We start from the raw sequence: 17,279 nt of genomic DNA on the forward strand, positions 1-17,279 counted from the left end.
AGCCCATTATGCATTTGGCCTAGTTGATCATAAAATGTGATCCTTAAAAATTATTCTTAAAAAAAACTTCAAATTCTAGTTTAAAATATGTATATTATATGTAGTGATTCCTTATATGTATATGTAATGCTATAAAACTCACTTTTTCTCATACTTGATTATGTGTTCAAACATCAAATATTTCTCAATCGTAATTGATCAGGATGATCTAACACCACATGCGATGGCCAAGGATCATCCTCTCAATCCTAGGAAGAACCTAGACGGTTTGTGGAAGCATACTTGACTTTGTTGTTCATAGTAGCAACTTGCCAAGTGGGAGAATGAGGTCCGTCGGATCGAGGACATGAAGGCTATAACATAAAGTTGGATGCCTTGTTTTTGGAATCTTGAAAAATTGTATTAGCATATTTATTAGCTATATAGATTAAGCTTCTTCATATTACGAATAGAGGTGGTAAATATTGAATATTATGAAAAATATAACGAATGAAGACGATGTTCAGATTCATGTGTAAAGATCCTCAAAGAACATGATATATATGCATAATATACTATGTCAAAAGCACCTCACTAAAATGATATTGTAACGTAATGAGACATTTATGAATATGATTAAAAGCATGACAAGTAATTCCTTATCACCCAACTTTTTGTAAACTTGCACTCTTAAAATTGCTTATTAAATAAGGTTCCTAATAAGACAACTTTAAAAACCACTTTGGACAATAAATCGAAAGGAAATTTAATTTAATGCAATATATGTAAGAGTTGTCCAATGAAATTATAAGCCATCGCCTTATTAGTTATCCAGAAAAACAAAAAATGTATATATTTTACTATTCAAAATTATATCTAGTTCGAAAATTATTGAAACCGATAATATAAATTTCATTAGTGAGAATGTTGAATCATTAAATCCTATATCTTTTCTATTTTTAGAAATAAATAAAAAGCATAGTACTAAAAGTTATATTTTTTTTCTTTGCCTTAATTTCATATTCCTATAAAAGGTGAAGAAAATCAGTTAACTGCCAGTTCTACACTGTTCTAATAAATAATCAAATAGGCAAGAAAAATAAAGATTAAAAAAAAGTGATGAAAACAAAAATAAAAATAAAATTCTAAACATGACACGTGTCATCATCAGATAGATAGACAAGTAATCCTAGCCCTTGAAATTTATTCAAGAAAACAAATAGCATTAACAGTAAACACAAACAACAATGTGTCTGGTTTTTGGTCAAATTTGCACTAAATTTTTGTACTTCCAAACAAGATTTTGTTTACCCAAGAAAAAAGTAGAGTTAAAAAAAAAGTCAAAAAAGAAGTATTTTTAGTTCCTATTTTATAGGAGAAATTGGATATTACCCATTTTGCAGACAGTTGCTTTGCTTTTCTATTTTTTTGGGAAATTTTTGTTAGGTGGGAAATGGCGAAATCAGTGGAGAAAAATGAAGTTGTGTCCATTGAGCTTCCAGCTCCTTCTGGTTGGAGCAAGAAGGTATCTTTTTTATCCTCAGGCTTTAAGTTTATGTTCAGTTCTTGAAGTTTGTTTTAGTAAAGTTCCAATTTTTGTGTTGAGTTTATGTAAAGTTTGTTTCTTTAGCTTTGTTGTTTGCAAATTTTTAGCAATGGGTTTTGTGGGTGTTGTTTAATTTTGCTTAATTTGTAGTTCTCAGGTTGAATTTTTGGTTTTGGTGAGTGAGGGTCGAGATAGGGTTTTAGCTTGTTTAGTTCTTGAAGTTCTGCTGAAAAGTTCTAATTTTTTGTTGAGTTTATGTAAAGTTTGTTTTTTTAGCTTTGTTGTTTGCAGTTTTTCTACAATGGGTTTTGAGGGTGTTGTTTAATTTTGCTTATTGTTGTGGTTCTCAGGTTGAATTTTTGGTTTGGGTTAGTAAGGGTCGTTTAGGAGATGGGGATTTTCTCAGGTTTTTTCATGTTTAGTTCTCTAGAAAAGTTACAATTTTGTGAAAGTATGCTTCTTTAGCTTTGTTATTTGCAGTTTTTCTACAATGGGGTTTGGTTAATTTGCTTATTTTGTGGTTCTGAGGTTGAATTTTTCGTTTTGATGAGTAAGGGTCCTTAGGAGATAAGGTTTTGCTCAGTCTCTAGTTTCTTAAAAAAGTTGCAATTTTTGTTGATTCCATGTAAAGTTCGATTCTTTAGCTTTGGTACTTGCAATTTTTTTAATGGGTTTTGTCTAATTTTGTGTAGTTATGTGGTTTAGATGTTGAATTTTTAGTCTGGATAAGTAAGGGTAATTTAAGACATAGAGTTTTATCTTGGGAAAGGTATTATTGATGAACAGAAAGCACCAAAGAACTACTACGGAGGTTTAAGAGAGGGGTTTTCTCCAGCTTTTGGATTTTCCCTAGTTAATTCCCCATGCTATCTTGAAAAGTTCCATCTTTTTTGTTATTTTGAGTAAAGTTCGTTTCTTAGCTCTGGTTTTTGCAGTTATTCAAAAAACTGGTTTTGTGGGTATGGTTTATTTTTTAGTTTTTTGGTTCTGAGGTTGAATTTTTTGGGTTTGAAGAGCTAAGTTGCTTGGACTCCGGTGTGGGTGTCCGATATGGGTGTGGATCTAGAGGCCGGATCCTTCATGATCTAACTTTTAAGATTCGGGGTACATATCCAGGTATGTATCGCGGCCCAAATCCATGTGACCTGCACTCGAAGCTCTACCGACCCGAGGGAACCAACCTTAAAAGTTAAAACCAAAGCATGAATACAATCTTTAAACCAACCACCTTTCATTTAAAAGAAAATCACAAGGTTAAAAGTTTCTTGAGACTGAACGCTGGTGGGCAGTGGCTGCTCTAAGGATAATTCAAGGGCCTAGTGGTGCTGGAGGGATTATTAGAAATGAACATGGTCAAATAATCAGTGCCTTTGTGATGCCTCTAGAAACTATGTCCAACAACATGGTAGAAGCTATGGCCCTTAAATCTGGGATCGACTGGTGTGTTTCAAAAGGGATCAAAAACATTGTGATGGAATGTCATTCTAAGTTGCCCACTGACTAGGTTATGAAGGTTATGAACCACCTTGGAATTTATGGGAGATCATTGATGAAATACAGAAGCAAACTTCTAAATTTGACAACTGGAGTATCTATGACTGTTATGGGGAAGGAAACAAAAGGGCTGACATTTTGGTTAATTGAGGTCTCAGGCGCAAAGAAAAGGTTCAGTTTTTTACTACAACAGGCTGCCTAAAGATGTTAGAGGTGAATTGCGAATGGACAAAGCTCAACTTCCCTCTTTTAGAAGAAAAATACATAGGAATTCTCTCTCCTGAAAGATAAATGTATAGAATTCACAATTTTGAATGATGTTCCTTGATTGTTTTATCTGGCTAAATGAAGTGTTTTGTACCTCACAATGCCATCTTATTTTTGTAGCTGATTTGGAATCCTACTACCTATAGAATGGAGGGTTTCCCATTCTTAGTAGGTACAGGGAAATTTATTCTCCTCTGTTTTCTACATTTTGTTATATATCTATATATATGCTTCCACTCTCTAGTTGTAGAGATGGAGGAGATTTAACGAAAAAGGGTGAGGAGTTCCATTCATGCATGTACATGAGTAGCCATAGAAAGACAGCCCAAAATAACAAACACAACTGGCTATGGAATCTCTATGACACAAAATGAAATAATTAACCAAGACAAGCGCTGGTGACCAAAAGAGTAATAATAGATGGCCTCCACGAATACAAGTTTGGAGCCTAACCAAAGTATTGACATGGGATGTGGAACAATACTATCCACGAGTCCCAGTCCTTGAAAATTGAAAGGGAAATTTGTCCAACAACACTAAGCTCCACATGCTGTTTTCCCAAGAAGTGAGCCTAGAGTTGATAAAATATGATACATGCATAACAATTGATATAAGAAGGAACATTTATATTAATTAACGATTGAGTTGGAAAAATTATAAATAATGTAAAACATGTTCTCAATCATTCCTTAATCACCAAGCTTTACGTCTATGTTGCTTGGATTCTTTAAAAATGTCGACTGGTACATGTTGAATCCTCCAAAAGTAGTGCATTTTTGGAGGATCTGACACGGGTGCGGCAACAAATTTGGAGAGTCCCAACAATCTTAGCTTTTCGTAATCAAGACAAGTTATTCATCTACAAGGAGTACCACACTATAACCGACACAATTGAAAAGTCAATTAGGCTATGTACCTAGCGGCAAGTATCATATGCCTTACTTGCTCAAGTCGTCTCATCGTAGTGCCGCACAAAACGATTTAAGTCATGATAAGTAGCACAATAGTATCCTATCATGGAGGCACTCTGTCGAAGTTCCAAACCATAAGGTTAGTTCTATGCCTACACCAGCACGTGTAGTTTCATGACCTAACAAGGAAAATATCCACGGCCAATCTTGGCGAACTCGAGCAACTCCCAAAATAGTTTATATCTTACCATTCAACATTTATAGCCAATCCAACCATTTATGAAAGGTTAAGTAAAAATTAGGTTTTACAATTCATGAAATTCATTTAATAAAAGTAGTACAAATGTCACTTCTTCCTTTTTTTTAAACTTGGTAACTTTGTATTATATCACAAAACAGTACATGGGTCGTACTGTAACCTTATATACAAGTGTACTCCTGATTTCACTTCTCTACGTCTAAATTGAGTCTAACACATCAATAATAGAGACAGTGTCATTAGAGTATAATTGATTACACCAAAAGACTAAAAGTAAAATGCAGTTTAGTTTAACTTTCTGCACATTGTTCTCTATGCTCTCAAAACATCTTGAATTCCTTTCTTTCCAAACAGCCCACCAGATAGCCCCCGGGATAATTCTCCATCTACCTCTGTCCTTAGCATGTACACCTGCTTCCTCCCAGCATAGTAATGCCTCAGCCACCTTCCTGGGCATTGTCCAAGAGATGCCTTTGAGGCTTAGGAATATTCTCCACAGATGATGGGTGTACTTGCAATGTAAAAATAGATGGTTAACAGGCTCAGATGTTTCACCACATAGGAAGCACCTGGAACACAAGGTTCTCCCCCTCTTCATAACATTGTCCTGTGTAAGGACTGCTTCTTTAGCCATTGACCAGACAAAAAAGGAGACTTTGTGAGGGATTCTGCTCTTCCATATTTGCTTCCAAGGCCATCTTGAGCACTGTTGATCTATCTGATCCATCAACTTGTAGGATTTGTTGACTTTGAACACTCCCTTGTCATCTCCTGTCCACCACAATTTATCCTCACCTGGCTGTAGTCCAGTGAAAGTGTTCACAGTGTTTAAAAATTCAGCAACTCTCACTATTTCCCAATCATTAAGGTTTCTTCTGAAAATGAAATTCCATCCTTGTGGTGACCAAAGATCTGCTATAGTGCTTTGTTGCAACATGATTAGGTTGTAGATGTCTGGAAAGAGATCTTCCATGTTGCCTTTCTCATGCCAAATGTCCTTCCAAAATCTGGTCTTATTCCCATCCATTACTTTTGCCTTTGAGTTACTTTTAACTTCATTCCACAAGCTTCTGATGGACCTCCAGAGGCTAACACCATAAGGAGTGGTTACTTCTTTAGTTATCCAGTTGTCCTCTTTTTCATATTTAGCTCCAATTACTTCCCTCCATAGCATCTGGTTGTTGTTTGCATACTTCCACAACCACTTCATACTAAGAGCCTTGCTTTGCAATTTCAAATTCTTTATTCCTAGACCTCCATTTTCTTTGCTTGTCATGACTTCTTCCCATTTAACCAAATGAAAACTTTTCTTTTCTTTGTTGCCTTGCCACAAAAAATTCCTCCTGATACGATCCAACCTCTTAATGACCCCTGGTGGGATAGGAAACAGGGACATCATATAGGTTGGCAAAGCATCAAGTACTGAGTTAATAAGGGTCAGTCTACCCCCCTTTGATAAGTACTGAGACTTCCACTTGGCCAATTTCTTCTCACACTTCTCAATCACACTATTCCATATGTCTATGGACTTGGATTTAGCCCCCAAAGGCATTCCCAAGTATATAGTAGGCAGAACTCCTATTTCACCACCCAGAATTGATGCTAAACAACTCATGTTGTTTACTTGATTTATAGGATACATCATACTCTTCCTCCAATTGATATGCAAACCAGAAATACCTTCAAATAAGACCAGAATCACCCTTAGATACTTCAGTTGTTCTTCCTTAGCATCGCAGAAAATCAAGGTATCATCTGCATATTGCAAGTGTGTGACTTCTAGTCTCTCAGTACCTTCTCTAGCCACATCAAAACCCCTTATCCAGCCTCTCAAGTTAGCAGTTTTTATCATGTTGTTTAAACCCTCCATGGTGATCAGGAATAAAAAAGGTGACAAGGGATCCCCTTGTCTGAGACCCCTTTGGGTTTGAAAGAAACCTGCAGGGTTACCATTGATGAGTACTGAGAATCTTACAGTTGATATGCAAAACTTTATCCAGTTCAACCATTTCTGCCCAAAACCTATCAGGTTCAACATCTTCATTAAGTATTTCCAGCTAACATGGTCATAAGCTTTCTCTATATCCAACTTACAAAGGACACCTGGCTTCTTTTGGTTATTTCTGGAGTCAACTGCTTCATTTTGCAATCAAAACTGCATCCATTATCTGTCTCCCTTTAACAAAAGCCATTTGTTGTGAGTCTACCAACTTGTCCACCACCCTTTTCAGCCTCTCAGTAAGAACTTTGGAGATAAGTTTGTAGATGCTACCAATTAGACTAATTGGCCTGAAGTCCCGCAACTCCTTGGCACCTTTCTTTTTGGGTATAAGAGCTATAAAAGTTGCATTGAAACTCTTCTTAAAAATTTCATGTTCATAGAAGTTTTGAAAGGTGTCCATGATGTCTTGCTTTACCACATCCCAACATTTAATAAAAAACCCCATAGTAAAACCATCTGGACCTGCTGCTTTGTCAACAGCACATAACTTCAGACATCTCAACACTTCGCTTTCCTCAAAGTTGCTTTGTAGAGCTTGATTATCTTCTTCTGTTAGGACAGGACATTGCACATTCATGTACTCAGGTCTCCACTGAGATGATTCCTTATACAACCTTTTATAATATTCAACAATTTCCCCTTTAATTCTGTTTGGCTCTTGATTCAGTTCACCATGTATCATAAGTTGATCAATGTTGTTGTATCTCCTATGTGCATTTGCTATCTTGTGAAAGAATTTAGTATTCTTATCACCTTCCTTCAGCCATAGAGCCCTTGATTTTTGTCTCCAGGAGATCTCCTCCTTTTTTATCAACTCTTCATATTTCAACATCAATTCAGATTTTTTGGCAGACTCCTCATTAGTAAGGATTCTGTCTTCCCTCTCAGCTTCTTCCTTATTTAGCTTTAAGAACCAAAACGACATTTCATTTCAAGAATAATGATATCAATAGCACATAGCGTGTAATATGCATGAAATGGTGAAATCCCAGTCCACTTGTCCCCACAAGTTAGGATTCACATTTATAACGTATTGCAATATGTGTTTGGAGGAAAAGCTCTGAAGTATAGTAGGTTTCAACATACCTCGAACCGCTTTCCAAATCTTGTCCCAATGGATCCAATGATGCTAACAATTCACAATCTACATATCCGAGCTTACGTAAATCATTAACACGTCACAATAATACCAACTAAGTCAGCCAAGTGACTAGCACTTAAATTCCACTTCATAAGTTTTAGCAACAATCTTTATTATCCAATTTGAAAGTCAACTCTTTGAGTTTTAACTCCAATTCATCCATTAAACGTGTTATGGAATCTAGTCGCTCCATTAGATACCCAAACGACATCGTTTAAGCAAAACCTATCACTATTCATCATCTCTACCAACAAACATCCAATTTCAAGAAAAAGTAGAGGCGAACTATCCATTGTGTAATACCTATGGTGCTATACTACTAAATAAGAATTTGAAATCGGTAATCATTCATCTTAAGACATCCAGTCAACAATTTGACTCCTCCTTGAATAGTTAGTTCTATAGAGTTCCTTCAACGTGAAATTCCTGATAGCTATTTATGTGAACATATTTTCTCGTGAGTGTGATCTTCTACCATTTTTTTGTAGCTTTCTCTCTCTTGTACTCTTGTTGTTATGCCATTAGTTGTCATTGGGTGGAATTGGAAGAAGACCATCGAGACAGGCTTGGGTCTCCTTTGGTCTTCAACATAAAGTGGATGAATCTGTGTGAAAGTACGCGAGCGGGGGAGGAGGGGAAGGGGGAGGTAAATTTTGGATAATCAAAACTTAGTCGAGTTAAGCTGAATGCAGTTTCTGCTTAGATAGAAAAGAGATAGCCATGTATCACCTATAATTTAGAAAGAGAATGTGAATAAATTAAGGGCAAAACATAAAATGACATCAAATGTTTTCGTACTTGTTTGCGCACCAATGTGGTACCTTTAATCTCTTTGCAAATGCTTTCAAAGTAGTACAATCACTAGTGGTTTTACGCATTCACCACATAATGTTTATCAACTAGCTTTTCTCACTCACTAACAAACAATTACAGATTCTAGTGTGCTTGATATCAAAGAGCTATATTTGTCTTCACTTTACTTCAAATTTATAGGGAGCTTGAGTTGTAGCCATTGAACCTTCTCTTGATACTTGTTGCGTCTTTGACTGTTATTGATTATTACTGAGTAACTAATGGCTCCTTTCTTGAATTCAATAAGAGCTGTTGTTGTGTAATCCAAGGGACTCTTAAATGTTAGCTGGCCATTCTGAAATAGAGACTTCTTTTAATTGTTGATTTGTGGGCTTTCTTCCTTCTGGGCTTCAAAATTTGATCTCTGAGCTATTCTTCTTCTGTTGGCTTTGTATTCTTTTGTCTTCATACAATCTTTGGGATTCGGCATTTTGTTCAACCATGGATTGAACCAAGCTTCGTCAGGGCAATCTTTCAATGGGATGTTTTTATTCATCTTTATTAACTATTCTGTCTTTTTCTGCTTCAATCAAGATGTACTAGGGCTTTACCTGCCTCACATTCTCCCTTTTCTTTCTTAAATTACTTGTTTCTAAGAAATGAAGGGCGTCTTCGGTACGAAGGAAAATGTTTTCTTGGAAAATAAGTGGGTTTTTACTTATTATCTTGTGTTCGGTATGAAGGAAGATGTTTTGTTGGAAAATAAGTGGGTTTTTACTTATTATCTTGTGTTCGGTACGTAAGCAAAAAATATTATCCTAAAAGCATTTGCATTTAATCTAGACAAATACTCTGCTATGGGAGGTGGGAATGGGGATAGGGTTGTGGGGATAGGGACTACGGGGGTGGAGGTGATGATGTGGTGTGTTGTGGAGGGTGGGGATTACACAATTAATATGAAATGCCACTTGTGGAATTTGTTTTTCCTATGTCCACTAGGGAAGTCATTTTCCTCATTTTTAAGCAACTTGTTTCCTAGAGAATGTTTTCCAAAAAAATTGACCCACCGAACATGAGAAAATTTGAAAATATTCTCCTCCATACCAAACACACCCAAAGTGTGTTCGTTTTCTTATACCTTTCACCCTCAGAGCCTGTAGAAATGAAGTGTGTATCAGATCTTTCTAGATATGAGATTTTCTTTTAGCTGAGAAGTGAGTATCATGGCACATGTCTATGTGACAGGTTAAGTTCCATTGTTCATCATTTCAGCACAGTAGCTTTGACAGAGTTTTATCGTTAAGATCTTGTTTGGCATCTTTGAGGAACACCTTTTTCCAGGAAAAAATTGTTAAAAAATATGTTGTAGATATGCTAGAAACATTTTCCAGAGATGTTAAAAAAATTGTTGAAAGGTATGCCTATCTTGTATGAGAGTCGGACTATGTTGTCATTAAGCTGGAAGATTTTTCAGAGATGTTGTGCAACGGCATTGCTTTGATATGCATGGGTTGGATAGTTGGATGAGTAAACACAATTTCCAGTACGAGAAGACAGTTGCTTGATTTGGGGACTTTTAGCATAAAGCAACAGGGCTATTAGCATGTTACGGGTGCTTGATGTGCTAAGGGGTCGTTTGGTTCACGGTGTAGTTATGCAAGGATTGTAAGGGGCTGTAATGTGGTAATAATAATGTAAGGATTGTGGTGAATGATAATGCATGAATTTTCATAAATATTATTACTGTAGGAACTGCTTTATATCTGATTTTGATTTTCTACTGAAACTGCTGTTTGAATGCAGCTAATAATCTGTGTTCTAACATATCTCTATCTTCATGGATATAAGTTAAGCAGGAGATTTGAGCCTTTGTTGCTCGTCATCTTTATTCAGTAACGGTTGTGTGTTTCAGAAAGACGTCCTAGATTACTTGCAACTCTTTTGAGCCTTCTTTATTTCTTTTCCACCTGAACCAAGGACATTTTGAGGAACTCAAAAGAGAGATTGGAGAAGACTTTTCAGGAGAGGTAGAGGTAGACCAAAGAAGTATTGGGGAGAGGTGATTAGGCAGGACATGACACAGTTTCACTTACGAAGGGCATGACCTTAGATAGGAGGGTGTGGGGGTCACGGATTAGAGTAGAAGGGAAGTAGGTAGCAGTACATTATCTTGCTGTCCGTTCATATCAGTAGTAGTAGTATTGTTCCTGTTGTTTCTTGTCCTGCGGTTTCTATTACTATCTGTTGATTTCTTGTACCCTAACTATTGTATTGTTTTGTTGTAGTTTCTGTTCTGTTTTGTTACTATATGTTGTTTTTGTTATTATTTGTTGTTCCCTTGAGCCAAGTCTATCTTAAACAACCTCTCTACCTCTAAGGTGGGGGTATGGTCTGTGTGCACTCTACCCTCCCCAGATTCACTTTGTGGGACTTCACTGTCTATGTTGTTTTTGTTTCTTTTTAAATTTGACTCTCTTTCTGTTCCTTTGCAGTTTCTGCCTAAAAAAGGAGGTACTCCCAAGAAGAATGATATCGTATATACTGCACCAACAGGGGAGGAGATCACCACAAGAAAACAGTTGGAACAGTACCTGAAGTCACACCCTGGTGGTCCGCCAGTAGCGGAGTTTGATTGGGGAACTGGTGAAACCCCAAGAAGATCCGCAAGGATCACTGGAAAGGCAAAGGCAACTCAATCTCCTACAGAAAGTGAGCCTGCTAAGAAACGAGGCAGAAAGTCTTCGGCTTCGAAGAAGGATTCCAAAGACAGAGAAGTCCCTAAAGAAACTGAAGCAGCAAAGGATGATGACATGGAGGAAGCTGAAAAGCACGAGAAGGACACTGCAGCAAAAGCTGAGAAAGATGTTGAAAAAAAAGAAGATGAGAACCCAAATGAAACTCAAGATGGAGAAAGTGAAGTGGAGAAGAAAGATGAAATCCAATCTTCTGAGAAGTATGTTGTGAAGGAGAACTTAGATGAAGGCCAAAATGTCGACGACAAAGTAGAAGATGCTCAAGTTGAGAAAGATGTTGAGATGGCTGATAACGTTGGACATTCTAAAGATGTTGAAGAGGCTCCTGTTGTTAAAGCAGCTGATGGTCCTGACGCTACTAAAATTAACGAGGAGGAAAAGGATGTACAGGTTCAAGAAGTAGAAAAGGTACCTACTGAAGAAGCTCACGTTGAGAAAGATGTCAAGATGGTTGATAACGATGATGAAGAGGAGGCCCCTGCTGATAAAACAGCTGTTGGTCCTGAAGCTACTAAAATTAACGAGGAGGGAAAGGATGTACAGGTTCAAGAAGTAGAAATATTACCTACCGAGGAAGCTCAGGTTGAGAAAGATGTCAAAATGACTGATAACATTGGACATCCAGACGATGTTGAAGAAACCCCTGCTGATAAAGCTGCTGATGGTCCTGAAGCTACTAAAATAAATGAGGAGGAAAAGGATGTACAGATTCAAGAATCAGAAAACAAACCTACTGAAGAAGCTCAGGTTGAAAAAGATGTCAACAATGTTGAAGAGGCCCTTGCTGATAAAGCAGCGGAGGAAAAGGACGTACAGGTTCAAGAAGCAGACAAAGTAGATTCCAGCGCCACTGAGGAATTGAAGCATCAAGCAGAAGGAAAGAGTACTGATGATCAAGATAATTTGATGAACATTGAAATAAGTAAGGTGGAGGGAGAAGTAACTGAGAATGGCAGCAAGGCTAACGAGGCCAAGCCTTGAGCAGCGGTTCTCTCTAAGTCTAACATTTTGCTCTTTTTGCTTCATTTGGATGATTGTAGTGTTGTCAATTATAGATACTCTGATTGTTCATGAGATACATCTGTATGCAAAACTATAGATTTAGGTCCTAAATATTGCTCTGTAAGGATTTATCGCCTGTACCAGTACTACTGTATGCCATAGATTTAGACTTTCAGCAGAGACACTAGTTGTGCTGAGGTAATTTGTAGTTGTCCAGATCTGCAAAACTTGTTAGAACTCAGTAATGTAAGCTTATAAAAAGCCTGTGTTTTCTTGACTAATGCGGGAATTAGCGAGTCAAGTTGCTGCAGTTTGTTGTGGTGTGATTGCGTTCTTACCTTTCATTAATCCATCCATCAATCAACTATCCCAATCCAAAACTAGTTTGATGATTGCTCAGGTGCTCTTTGTACAAGGTCATACAATTTTCCATCCTCAATCTGAGTAATTGAAGGAGAGTCTTGGCGTAACTAGTAAAGGTGTTGCTTTGTGATCAAGACGTCATGTTCTGGCTGTGGGAAAAGCTTCTCGTAGAAATGTAGGGTAAGACTGCTTACAATAGATCCTTCTAGTCCTACCCTTCCCCGAGTAGTTTTTTGCTTAGACCCCGTAATTGTATTAGAAGGTTGATTAAATAATGTTGAATATAAAATTGTATCAGAACTCATTAACTTCACATTTTGGCTCCGTTTCAAAGTCTAGTACACACAAAAGAAAGTAAACCTGATAACAAATATCCAGTCATTTTGCTCAGAGATTCAGCTTCAACTGGAACTCAAATTACATTGTATAACTCAAATGATTCATTTGACAGAGGGAAAAAAGACGATGTAAAAGAATTATTACTTTGTGGTTACACAAACAGTAAAAGAAAGTTAAAGGTGAAAACATGTTGATATTGGACCATATTCTCTTATAATATGCTAATTTCTTTTTTTGCTTCAAAGCCCTTTTAGCTCTTCAATCAACCCTGTTAATGTTGTCCATTTCTCAAATGCACTAGCTGATGCCACAAAAGCTGTTTTTGATCCTTCAATGTCATTCTTAGTAACTGCATAACACACATTAAACAGAGAAAATTAGTTAATTTTGCTTTGACAAACCGAGTTAAGTGAAGACTCGCCCACTATGTGCTTTGACAAGGGTCTATTGTACGCAGCCTTACCCTTTATTTTTGCAAGAGGCTGTTACCATAGCTCGAACCAGTGACCTCCTGGTCAAATGCCAGGGCCGACTCAACAACATTAGGGGCCTAAAGCGAAACTTAAGAGAGGGGCCCTAATATTTTTTTTCATCATATGTATTTTTATTTAGAATCTACTTTTCTACCTATTTTAGATGCGAAGTCATTAAGTACTGTTATAATCAATTTGATTTAATAATTTCTTTTCAAATGATAATATAGCTAACTCATTCAATCTCTCTTTAGACATTGTTGATCTTAAAGAAGATTTAATAAATTTTAATTTTGAAAAAACTTCTTTCGGCTGAGGCAACGGTTACCAGATTTGTTAACATTATTCTATAAGCAATATGTGTATTTGGAAAGGAATCAAGTTTTTTTATTTGATTGAGTATTTTCATTAGATCACTATCTTCTACTTGTATTATTTCTCTTAACACTTTAATTCAAAAAATAAATCTAAATCATCAATACCACAATAAATATTACGTGTTAAAGAAAATTCAAGGTTAAGACAATATTTTTTAAAATTCTCATCATCTAGTGATCTCAATATTTTACTACTAAATAAAAAATAAAAAATATTTTCATATGCTTCAATTGGTTCAAATCTATTTTGAAGTGAAAAAATAGTTTGATCTACTCTACATATATAAAGTAATCAACTCTAAAAGATTCTTCAAGGGACTTTTGTGATTTTGTTATCCATATTTTCATTAAATTGTTTCTTACGAAATTTAGGTTTATATTCATCTCATATGCAATTTCCTTAGTAGAAATCATAACATTCATAATACATATAATTATTATTCTTAGAAAAATAACATATATAAGTAATTATATTTTAAAAAATGGGGCCCCAAAAATATATGGGGCCCCAAGCGATGGCTTTAGTGGCCTAGGGGTTAAGACGGCCCTGCAAATGGCTGCAACTTTAGCAGCCACCACTCTATCGAACCTATGGAATTTGATATGTGTGCTTTCTTCGATCTTGTGTCTTAGTACATGGTATACTTACCTAATCTTGAGAGCCTATGTTGGTTGAACTCTGCAAAAATGTGGACAGGTGCATGTCGGATCCTCTAAAAGTGATGCATTTTTGGAGGATCTGATGCAGATGTAGCAACATCTTTGGAGAGTCTGAGCAACATAGTTGAAAGTTGAGTTTCTTTTTACATCAAATGGCATATCTTAAACCTAGCTTGAAACTCTTGTTTACTTTTTCTCTAGAAAGTTCTAGTTTGTGATAGAGGGAGGCTAAATATGAGACAAGTTGCAACCATAGTCATCTTTGGAGTGTCAAGGAAAACATTACCTGATGAAACTAGAGAAGATAGCGAAGAATTGAAGGAATCGATCTCTGACTTCTCCTCATCGCTACCACTAAACTGTAACAACGCGAAATATTCAGTGCACATAGACAATGTGAAAGAAAAAATGTGCTTGAAAGGAAAAAAAACTACCTTGTTGAGTGCTGAATTAACTTTCTGTACCCAATCTGCATCAGTGTTTTGGCCAAGAACTGAACTTGCTGCAGATAAATCATTCTTCTCTATAGCTTGGCCTACTTTACTGAGCTTGTATACCAAATCTTGCAAGTATCCTTCACCATTGAATTTGATAATATGAAAGTTATTAAACATGATATCAGGTCGCCTATAAGGTAATTATATGTAACTAAATGTTCATAATAAGTGGAATTAGTAACATGAAAAACAAGACAAGTAACTTGCAACAACAGGAGAAATTGTGGTGATAGTGTAAATTGTTTTTACGCTATCAATGTATATAAGTTAAATCTAATCAAAACGTGGAATTGACTAATAAGAGTGGTTTGTCATATTTGGAATCATGCTACTAGGATTAATAAAATGGATTAGCTAATACAAGAATGGTGTGCTAATTATTTTGCCATATACATTATAGAAGGGGGTCGTGGACATGGAGTAACAGTAAAATTGTCTCCATGAGACCAATAGGTCACACATTCGAACTGTGGAAGAAGGCACTAATGATTGCATTAGGATAGACTGTTTACATCACACTCCTTGTGTGCGGCCCTTTCTCGAACCCTTCTAACACGGGATGCTTGTGCACCAGCCTGCCCTTTTTATACACTGTAGTATTACTCATCCAAGCCTTCATGCTTCAAATAATACAGACAAGTCAATCAACAATATAGTTCTTTTTAATTTGGTAATCAAATGTTCAACTATAATACAAAGCTTAATATGGTAAACTATCAAATATTGGATTAAAATTTCAAACAAAACCAGCCAACCCCTCAAAACTACCCACTGCAATGCAATGAATTAGAATTTCGAAATAACAGTACCCAGGGACGGAGCTAGAGGGGCGGAAGGAGTTCGTCCAAACCCCTTTGATGGAAAAACATACTAGATACACAGGGTCATTTTTTTTTAATGTATATAATGAATGATGAATCTCTTAGTGAAAATCCTGCCTCCGGTACCGATGGTACCTAATAGTACTTAATTCACTAAATTGGGTAGTATTTTCTAGGCATATTGTACAACTCCACATATAAAAACGTAACCACACAATAAGAGGTGCTTCACTAAATTTATCTCATAATAATTCATGGAATCTTAGTTAAGAACAAGAAAGAAATTAAGGCAACCCATAATTCAGTTCGTAGTGAAGTGGTAAATACTTCATCCTTAACAAGAGGTCTCTGTTCAAGTCATGTTTATGATAACCTTTGTTCGGGAGCGTTTTAGTGGGACTTTTCATTGTGAACCCGGATTTTAGCCAGGAATCTCTATAGCCCCAATGCGGGACTTCTCAATGCGAATTCGAATTTAGTCTGTACCGATACCAATACGGATACCAGAAACCGGATGAAAAACAAAAACAAAACAAATACAGTTGATTTTCTTGATTTCACCACTAGGGAATTTATCAAGAAACAAGACAAGAATTTCTTCTTACCTTTTTCCTTCGAGGAGGAACCGATAATGACTTGTCTTTCAAGCCTTTTCTTTCTGTCCTTTTTCACTTTTTCCATCAACTCATCATCTTCATCAGCTTCTAAAATTGCAGCATTTGCATTAAAAGTTCCATTTCCAGTTAAAGAAAGCAACAAACTTGATGCAAGGCTAATTGATAGACTTCTCTTGCTAATAATTGGACTAAAATTACATACATTATTCTCTGCTTTGCACACAATTATTTGTTTTCTAGTAGAAAATGAAGAAGAAGTAGTAGAAGAAGATGATGGAAGAGAAGGAAGAAAAGATTTAGGATTTGAGAGACACACAGTTGCCATTTTTTTTCCTTCCTTCTTTTTCCACCTTTTTTTTTCTGTTAATAGGGTGGCATTGTGACAAGTTGGACTATAGAGGATAAGATTACAAGATTTCCCTCATATCAGAAACATTCTCATGTCACTAAAATGTTGAGGGTATTCTGGTCATTTCAGCAAAGATACAAAGAAACAAACTTGAAATACAGTAGGTGATGCATTGGGTTGAACTGTATAATAATGACATACTCAGTGTAATCCCACAAATGGAGTCTAAAAAGAATAGGATGTACGCAAATCTGGTAGAGAGGTTGTTTCTAATAGAGCTTTGGCTCAATAGAAATGTATCCAACACGGAATTGTAAGAAAGTAAGACAGCAAAGTGGCAAGTTACGAAACAAATGCAACACCAGATAGTATACATCGATCTAACTCAATATGAAGAGTTAGTTCATGAGACATATTGCTTAAAGACTATATAAGAAGATAACTCATTCCCTCAACCAACGTGAACGCCGGACACCTCCTGTGAAATACTGATACTCCCACATAGAGTATGCAAGCAGACGATACTCACAAGAAGTCGTTGAACGATGCAAAGATTCAACAATTCTATTTCTAAACCATCACTCAGACTCAGAAGGGAAGTCGAAGAATATATGCTGAAGCATTACAAGACAACGAC

The 17,279-nt window shown here is 36.3% G+C and overlaps 2 protein-coding genes across 2 annotated transcripts; one reads left to right on the forward strand and one right to left on the reverse strand.

The window, feature by feature from the left end:
- Positions 1-1,290: 1,290 nt before the first annotated feature.
- LOC125811630 (methyl-CpG-binding domain-containing protein 11-like) lies at positions 1,291-12,427 on the forward strand. Its single transcript, XM_049491155.1, has 2 exons — positions 1,291-1,504; positions 10,884-12,427. Exons 1-2 carry the CDS (start codon positions 1,433-1,435, stop codon positions 12,123-12,125), a joined length of 1,314 nt encoding a protein of 437 aa, XP_049347112.1. The 5' UTR covers positions 1,291-1,432; the 3' UTR covers positions 12,126-12,427.
- A 446-nt stretch (positions 12,428-12,873) lies between these two features.
- Positions 12,874-16,659, reverse strand: LOC125811801 (thylakoid lumenal 16.5 kDa protein, chloroplastic). The gene is made up of 4 exons (XM_049491344.1): positions 16,282-16,659; positions 14,793-14,932; positions 14,645-14,717; positions 12,874-13,197 (listed from the first exon to the last, which is right to left on the reverse strand). Exons 1-4 carry the CDS (start codon positions 16,616-16,618, stop codon positions 13,088-13,090), a joined length of 660 nt encoding a protein of 219 aa, XP_049347301.1. The 5' UTR covers positions 16,619-16,659; the 3' UTR covers positions 12,874-13,087.
- Between the last annotated feature and the right edge of the window lie 620 nt (positions 16,660-17,279).

This window comes from Solanum verrucosum, unplaced genomic scaffold (genome assembly GCF_900185275.1).
Source record: "Solanum verrucosum unplaced genomic scaffold, falcon-dt-bn FXZP01000238.1, whole genome shotgun sequence".
Lineage (NCBI taxonomy): Eukaryota > Viridiplantae > Streptophyta > Magnoliopsida > Solanales > Solanaceae > Solanum > Solanum verrucosum.

Excerpts from the sequence above, each read along its gene's own strand:
- LOC125811630 (XM_049491155.1), top strand. The coding sequence starts at position 1,433 with ATGGCGAAATCAGTGGAGAAAAATGAAGTTGTGTCCATTGAGCTTCCA. Across the intron at positions 1,505-10,883 it reads CTTCTGGTTGGAGCAAGAAG|TTTCTGCCTAAAAAAGGAGG; the intron begins GTATCTTTTTTA and ends GTTCCTTTGCAG.
- LOC125811801 (XM_049491344.1), bottom strand. The coding sequence starts at position 16,618 with ATGGCAACTGTGTGTCTCTCAAATCCTAAATCTTTTCTTCCTTCTCTT. Across the intron at positions 14,718-14,792 it reads TTAATTCAGCACTCAACAAG|TTTAGTGGTAGCGATGAGGA; the intron begins GTAGTTTTTTTT and ends GCGTTGTTACAG. Across the intron at positions 13,198-14,644 it reads ATCTTCTCTAGTTTCATCAG|TTACTAAGAATGACATTGAA; the intron begins GTAATGTTTTCC and ends TGTGTTATGCAG.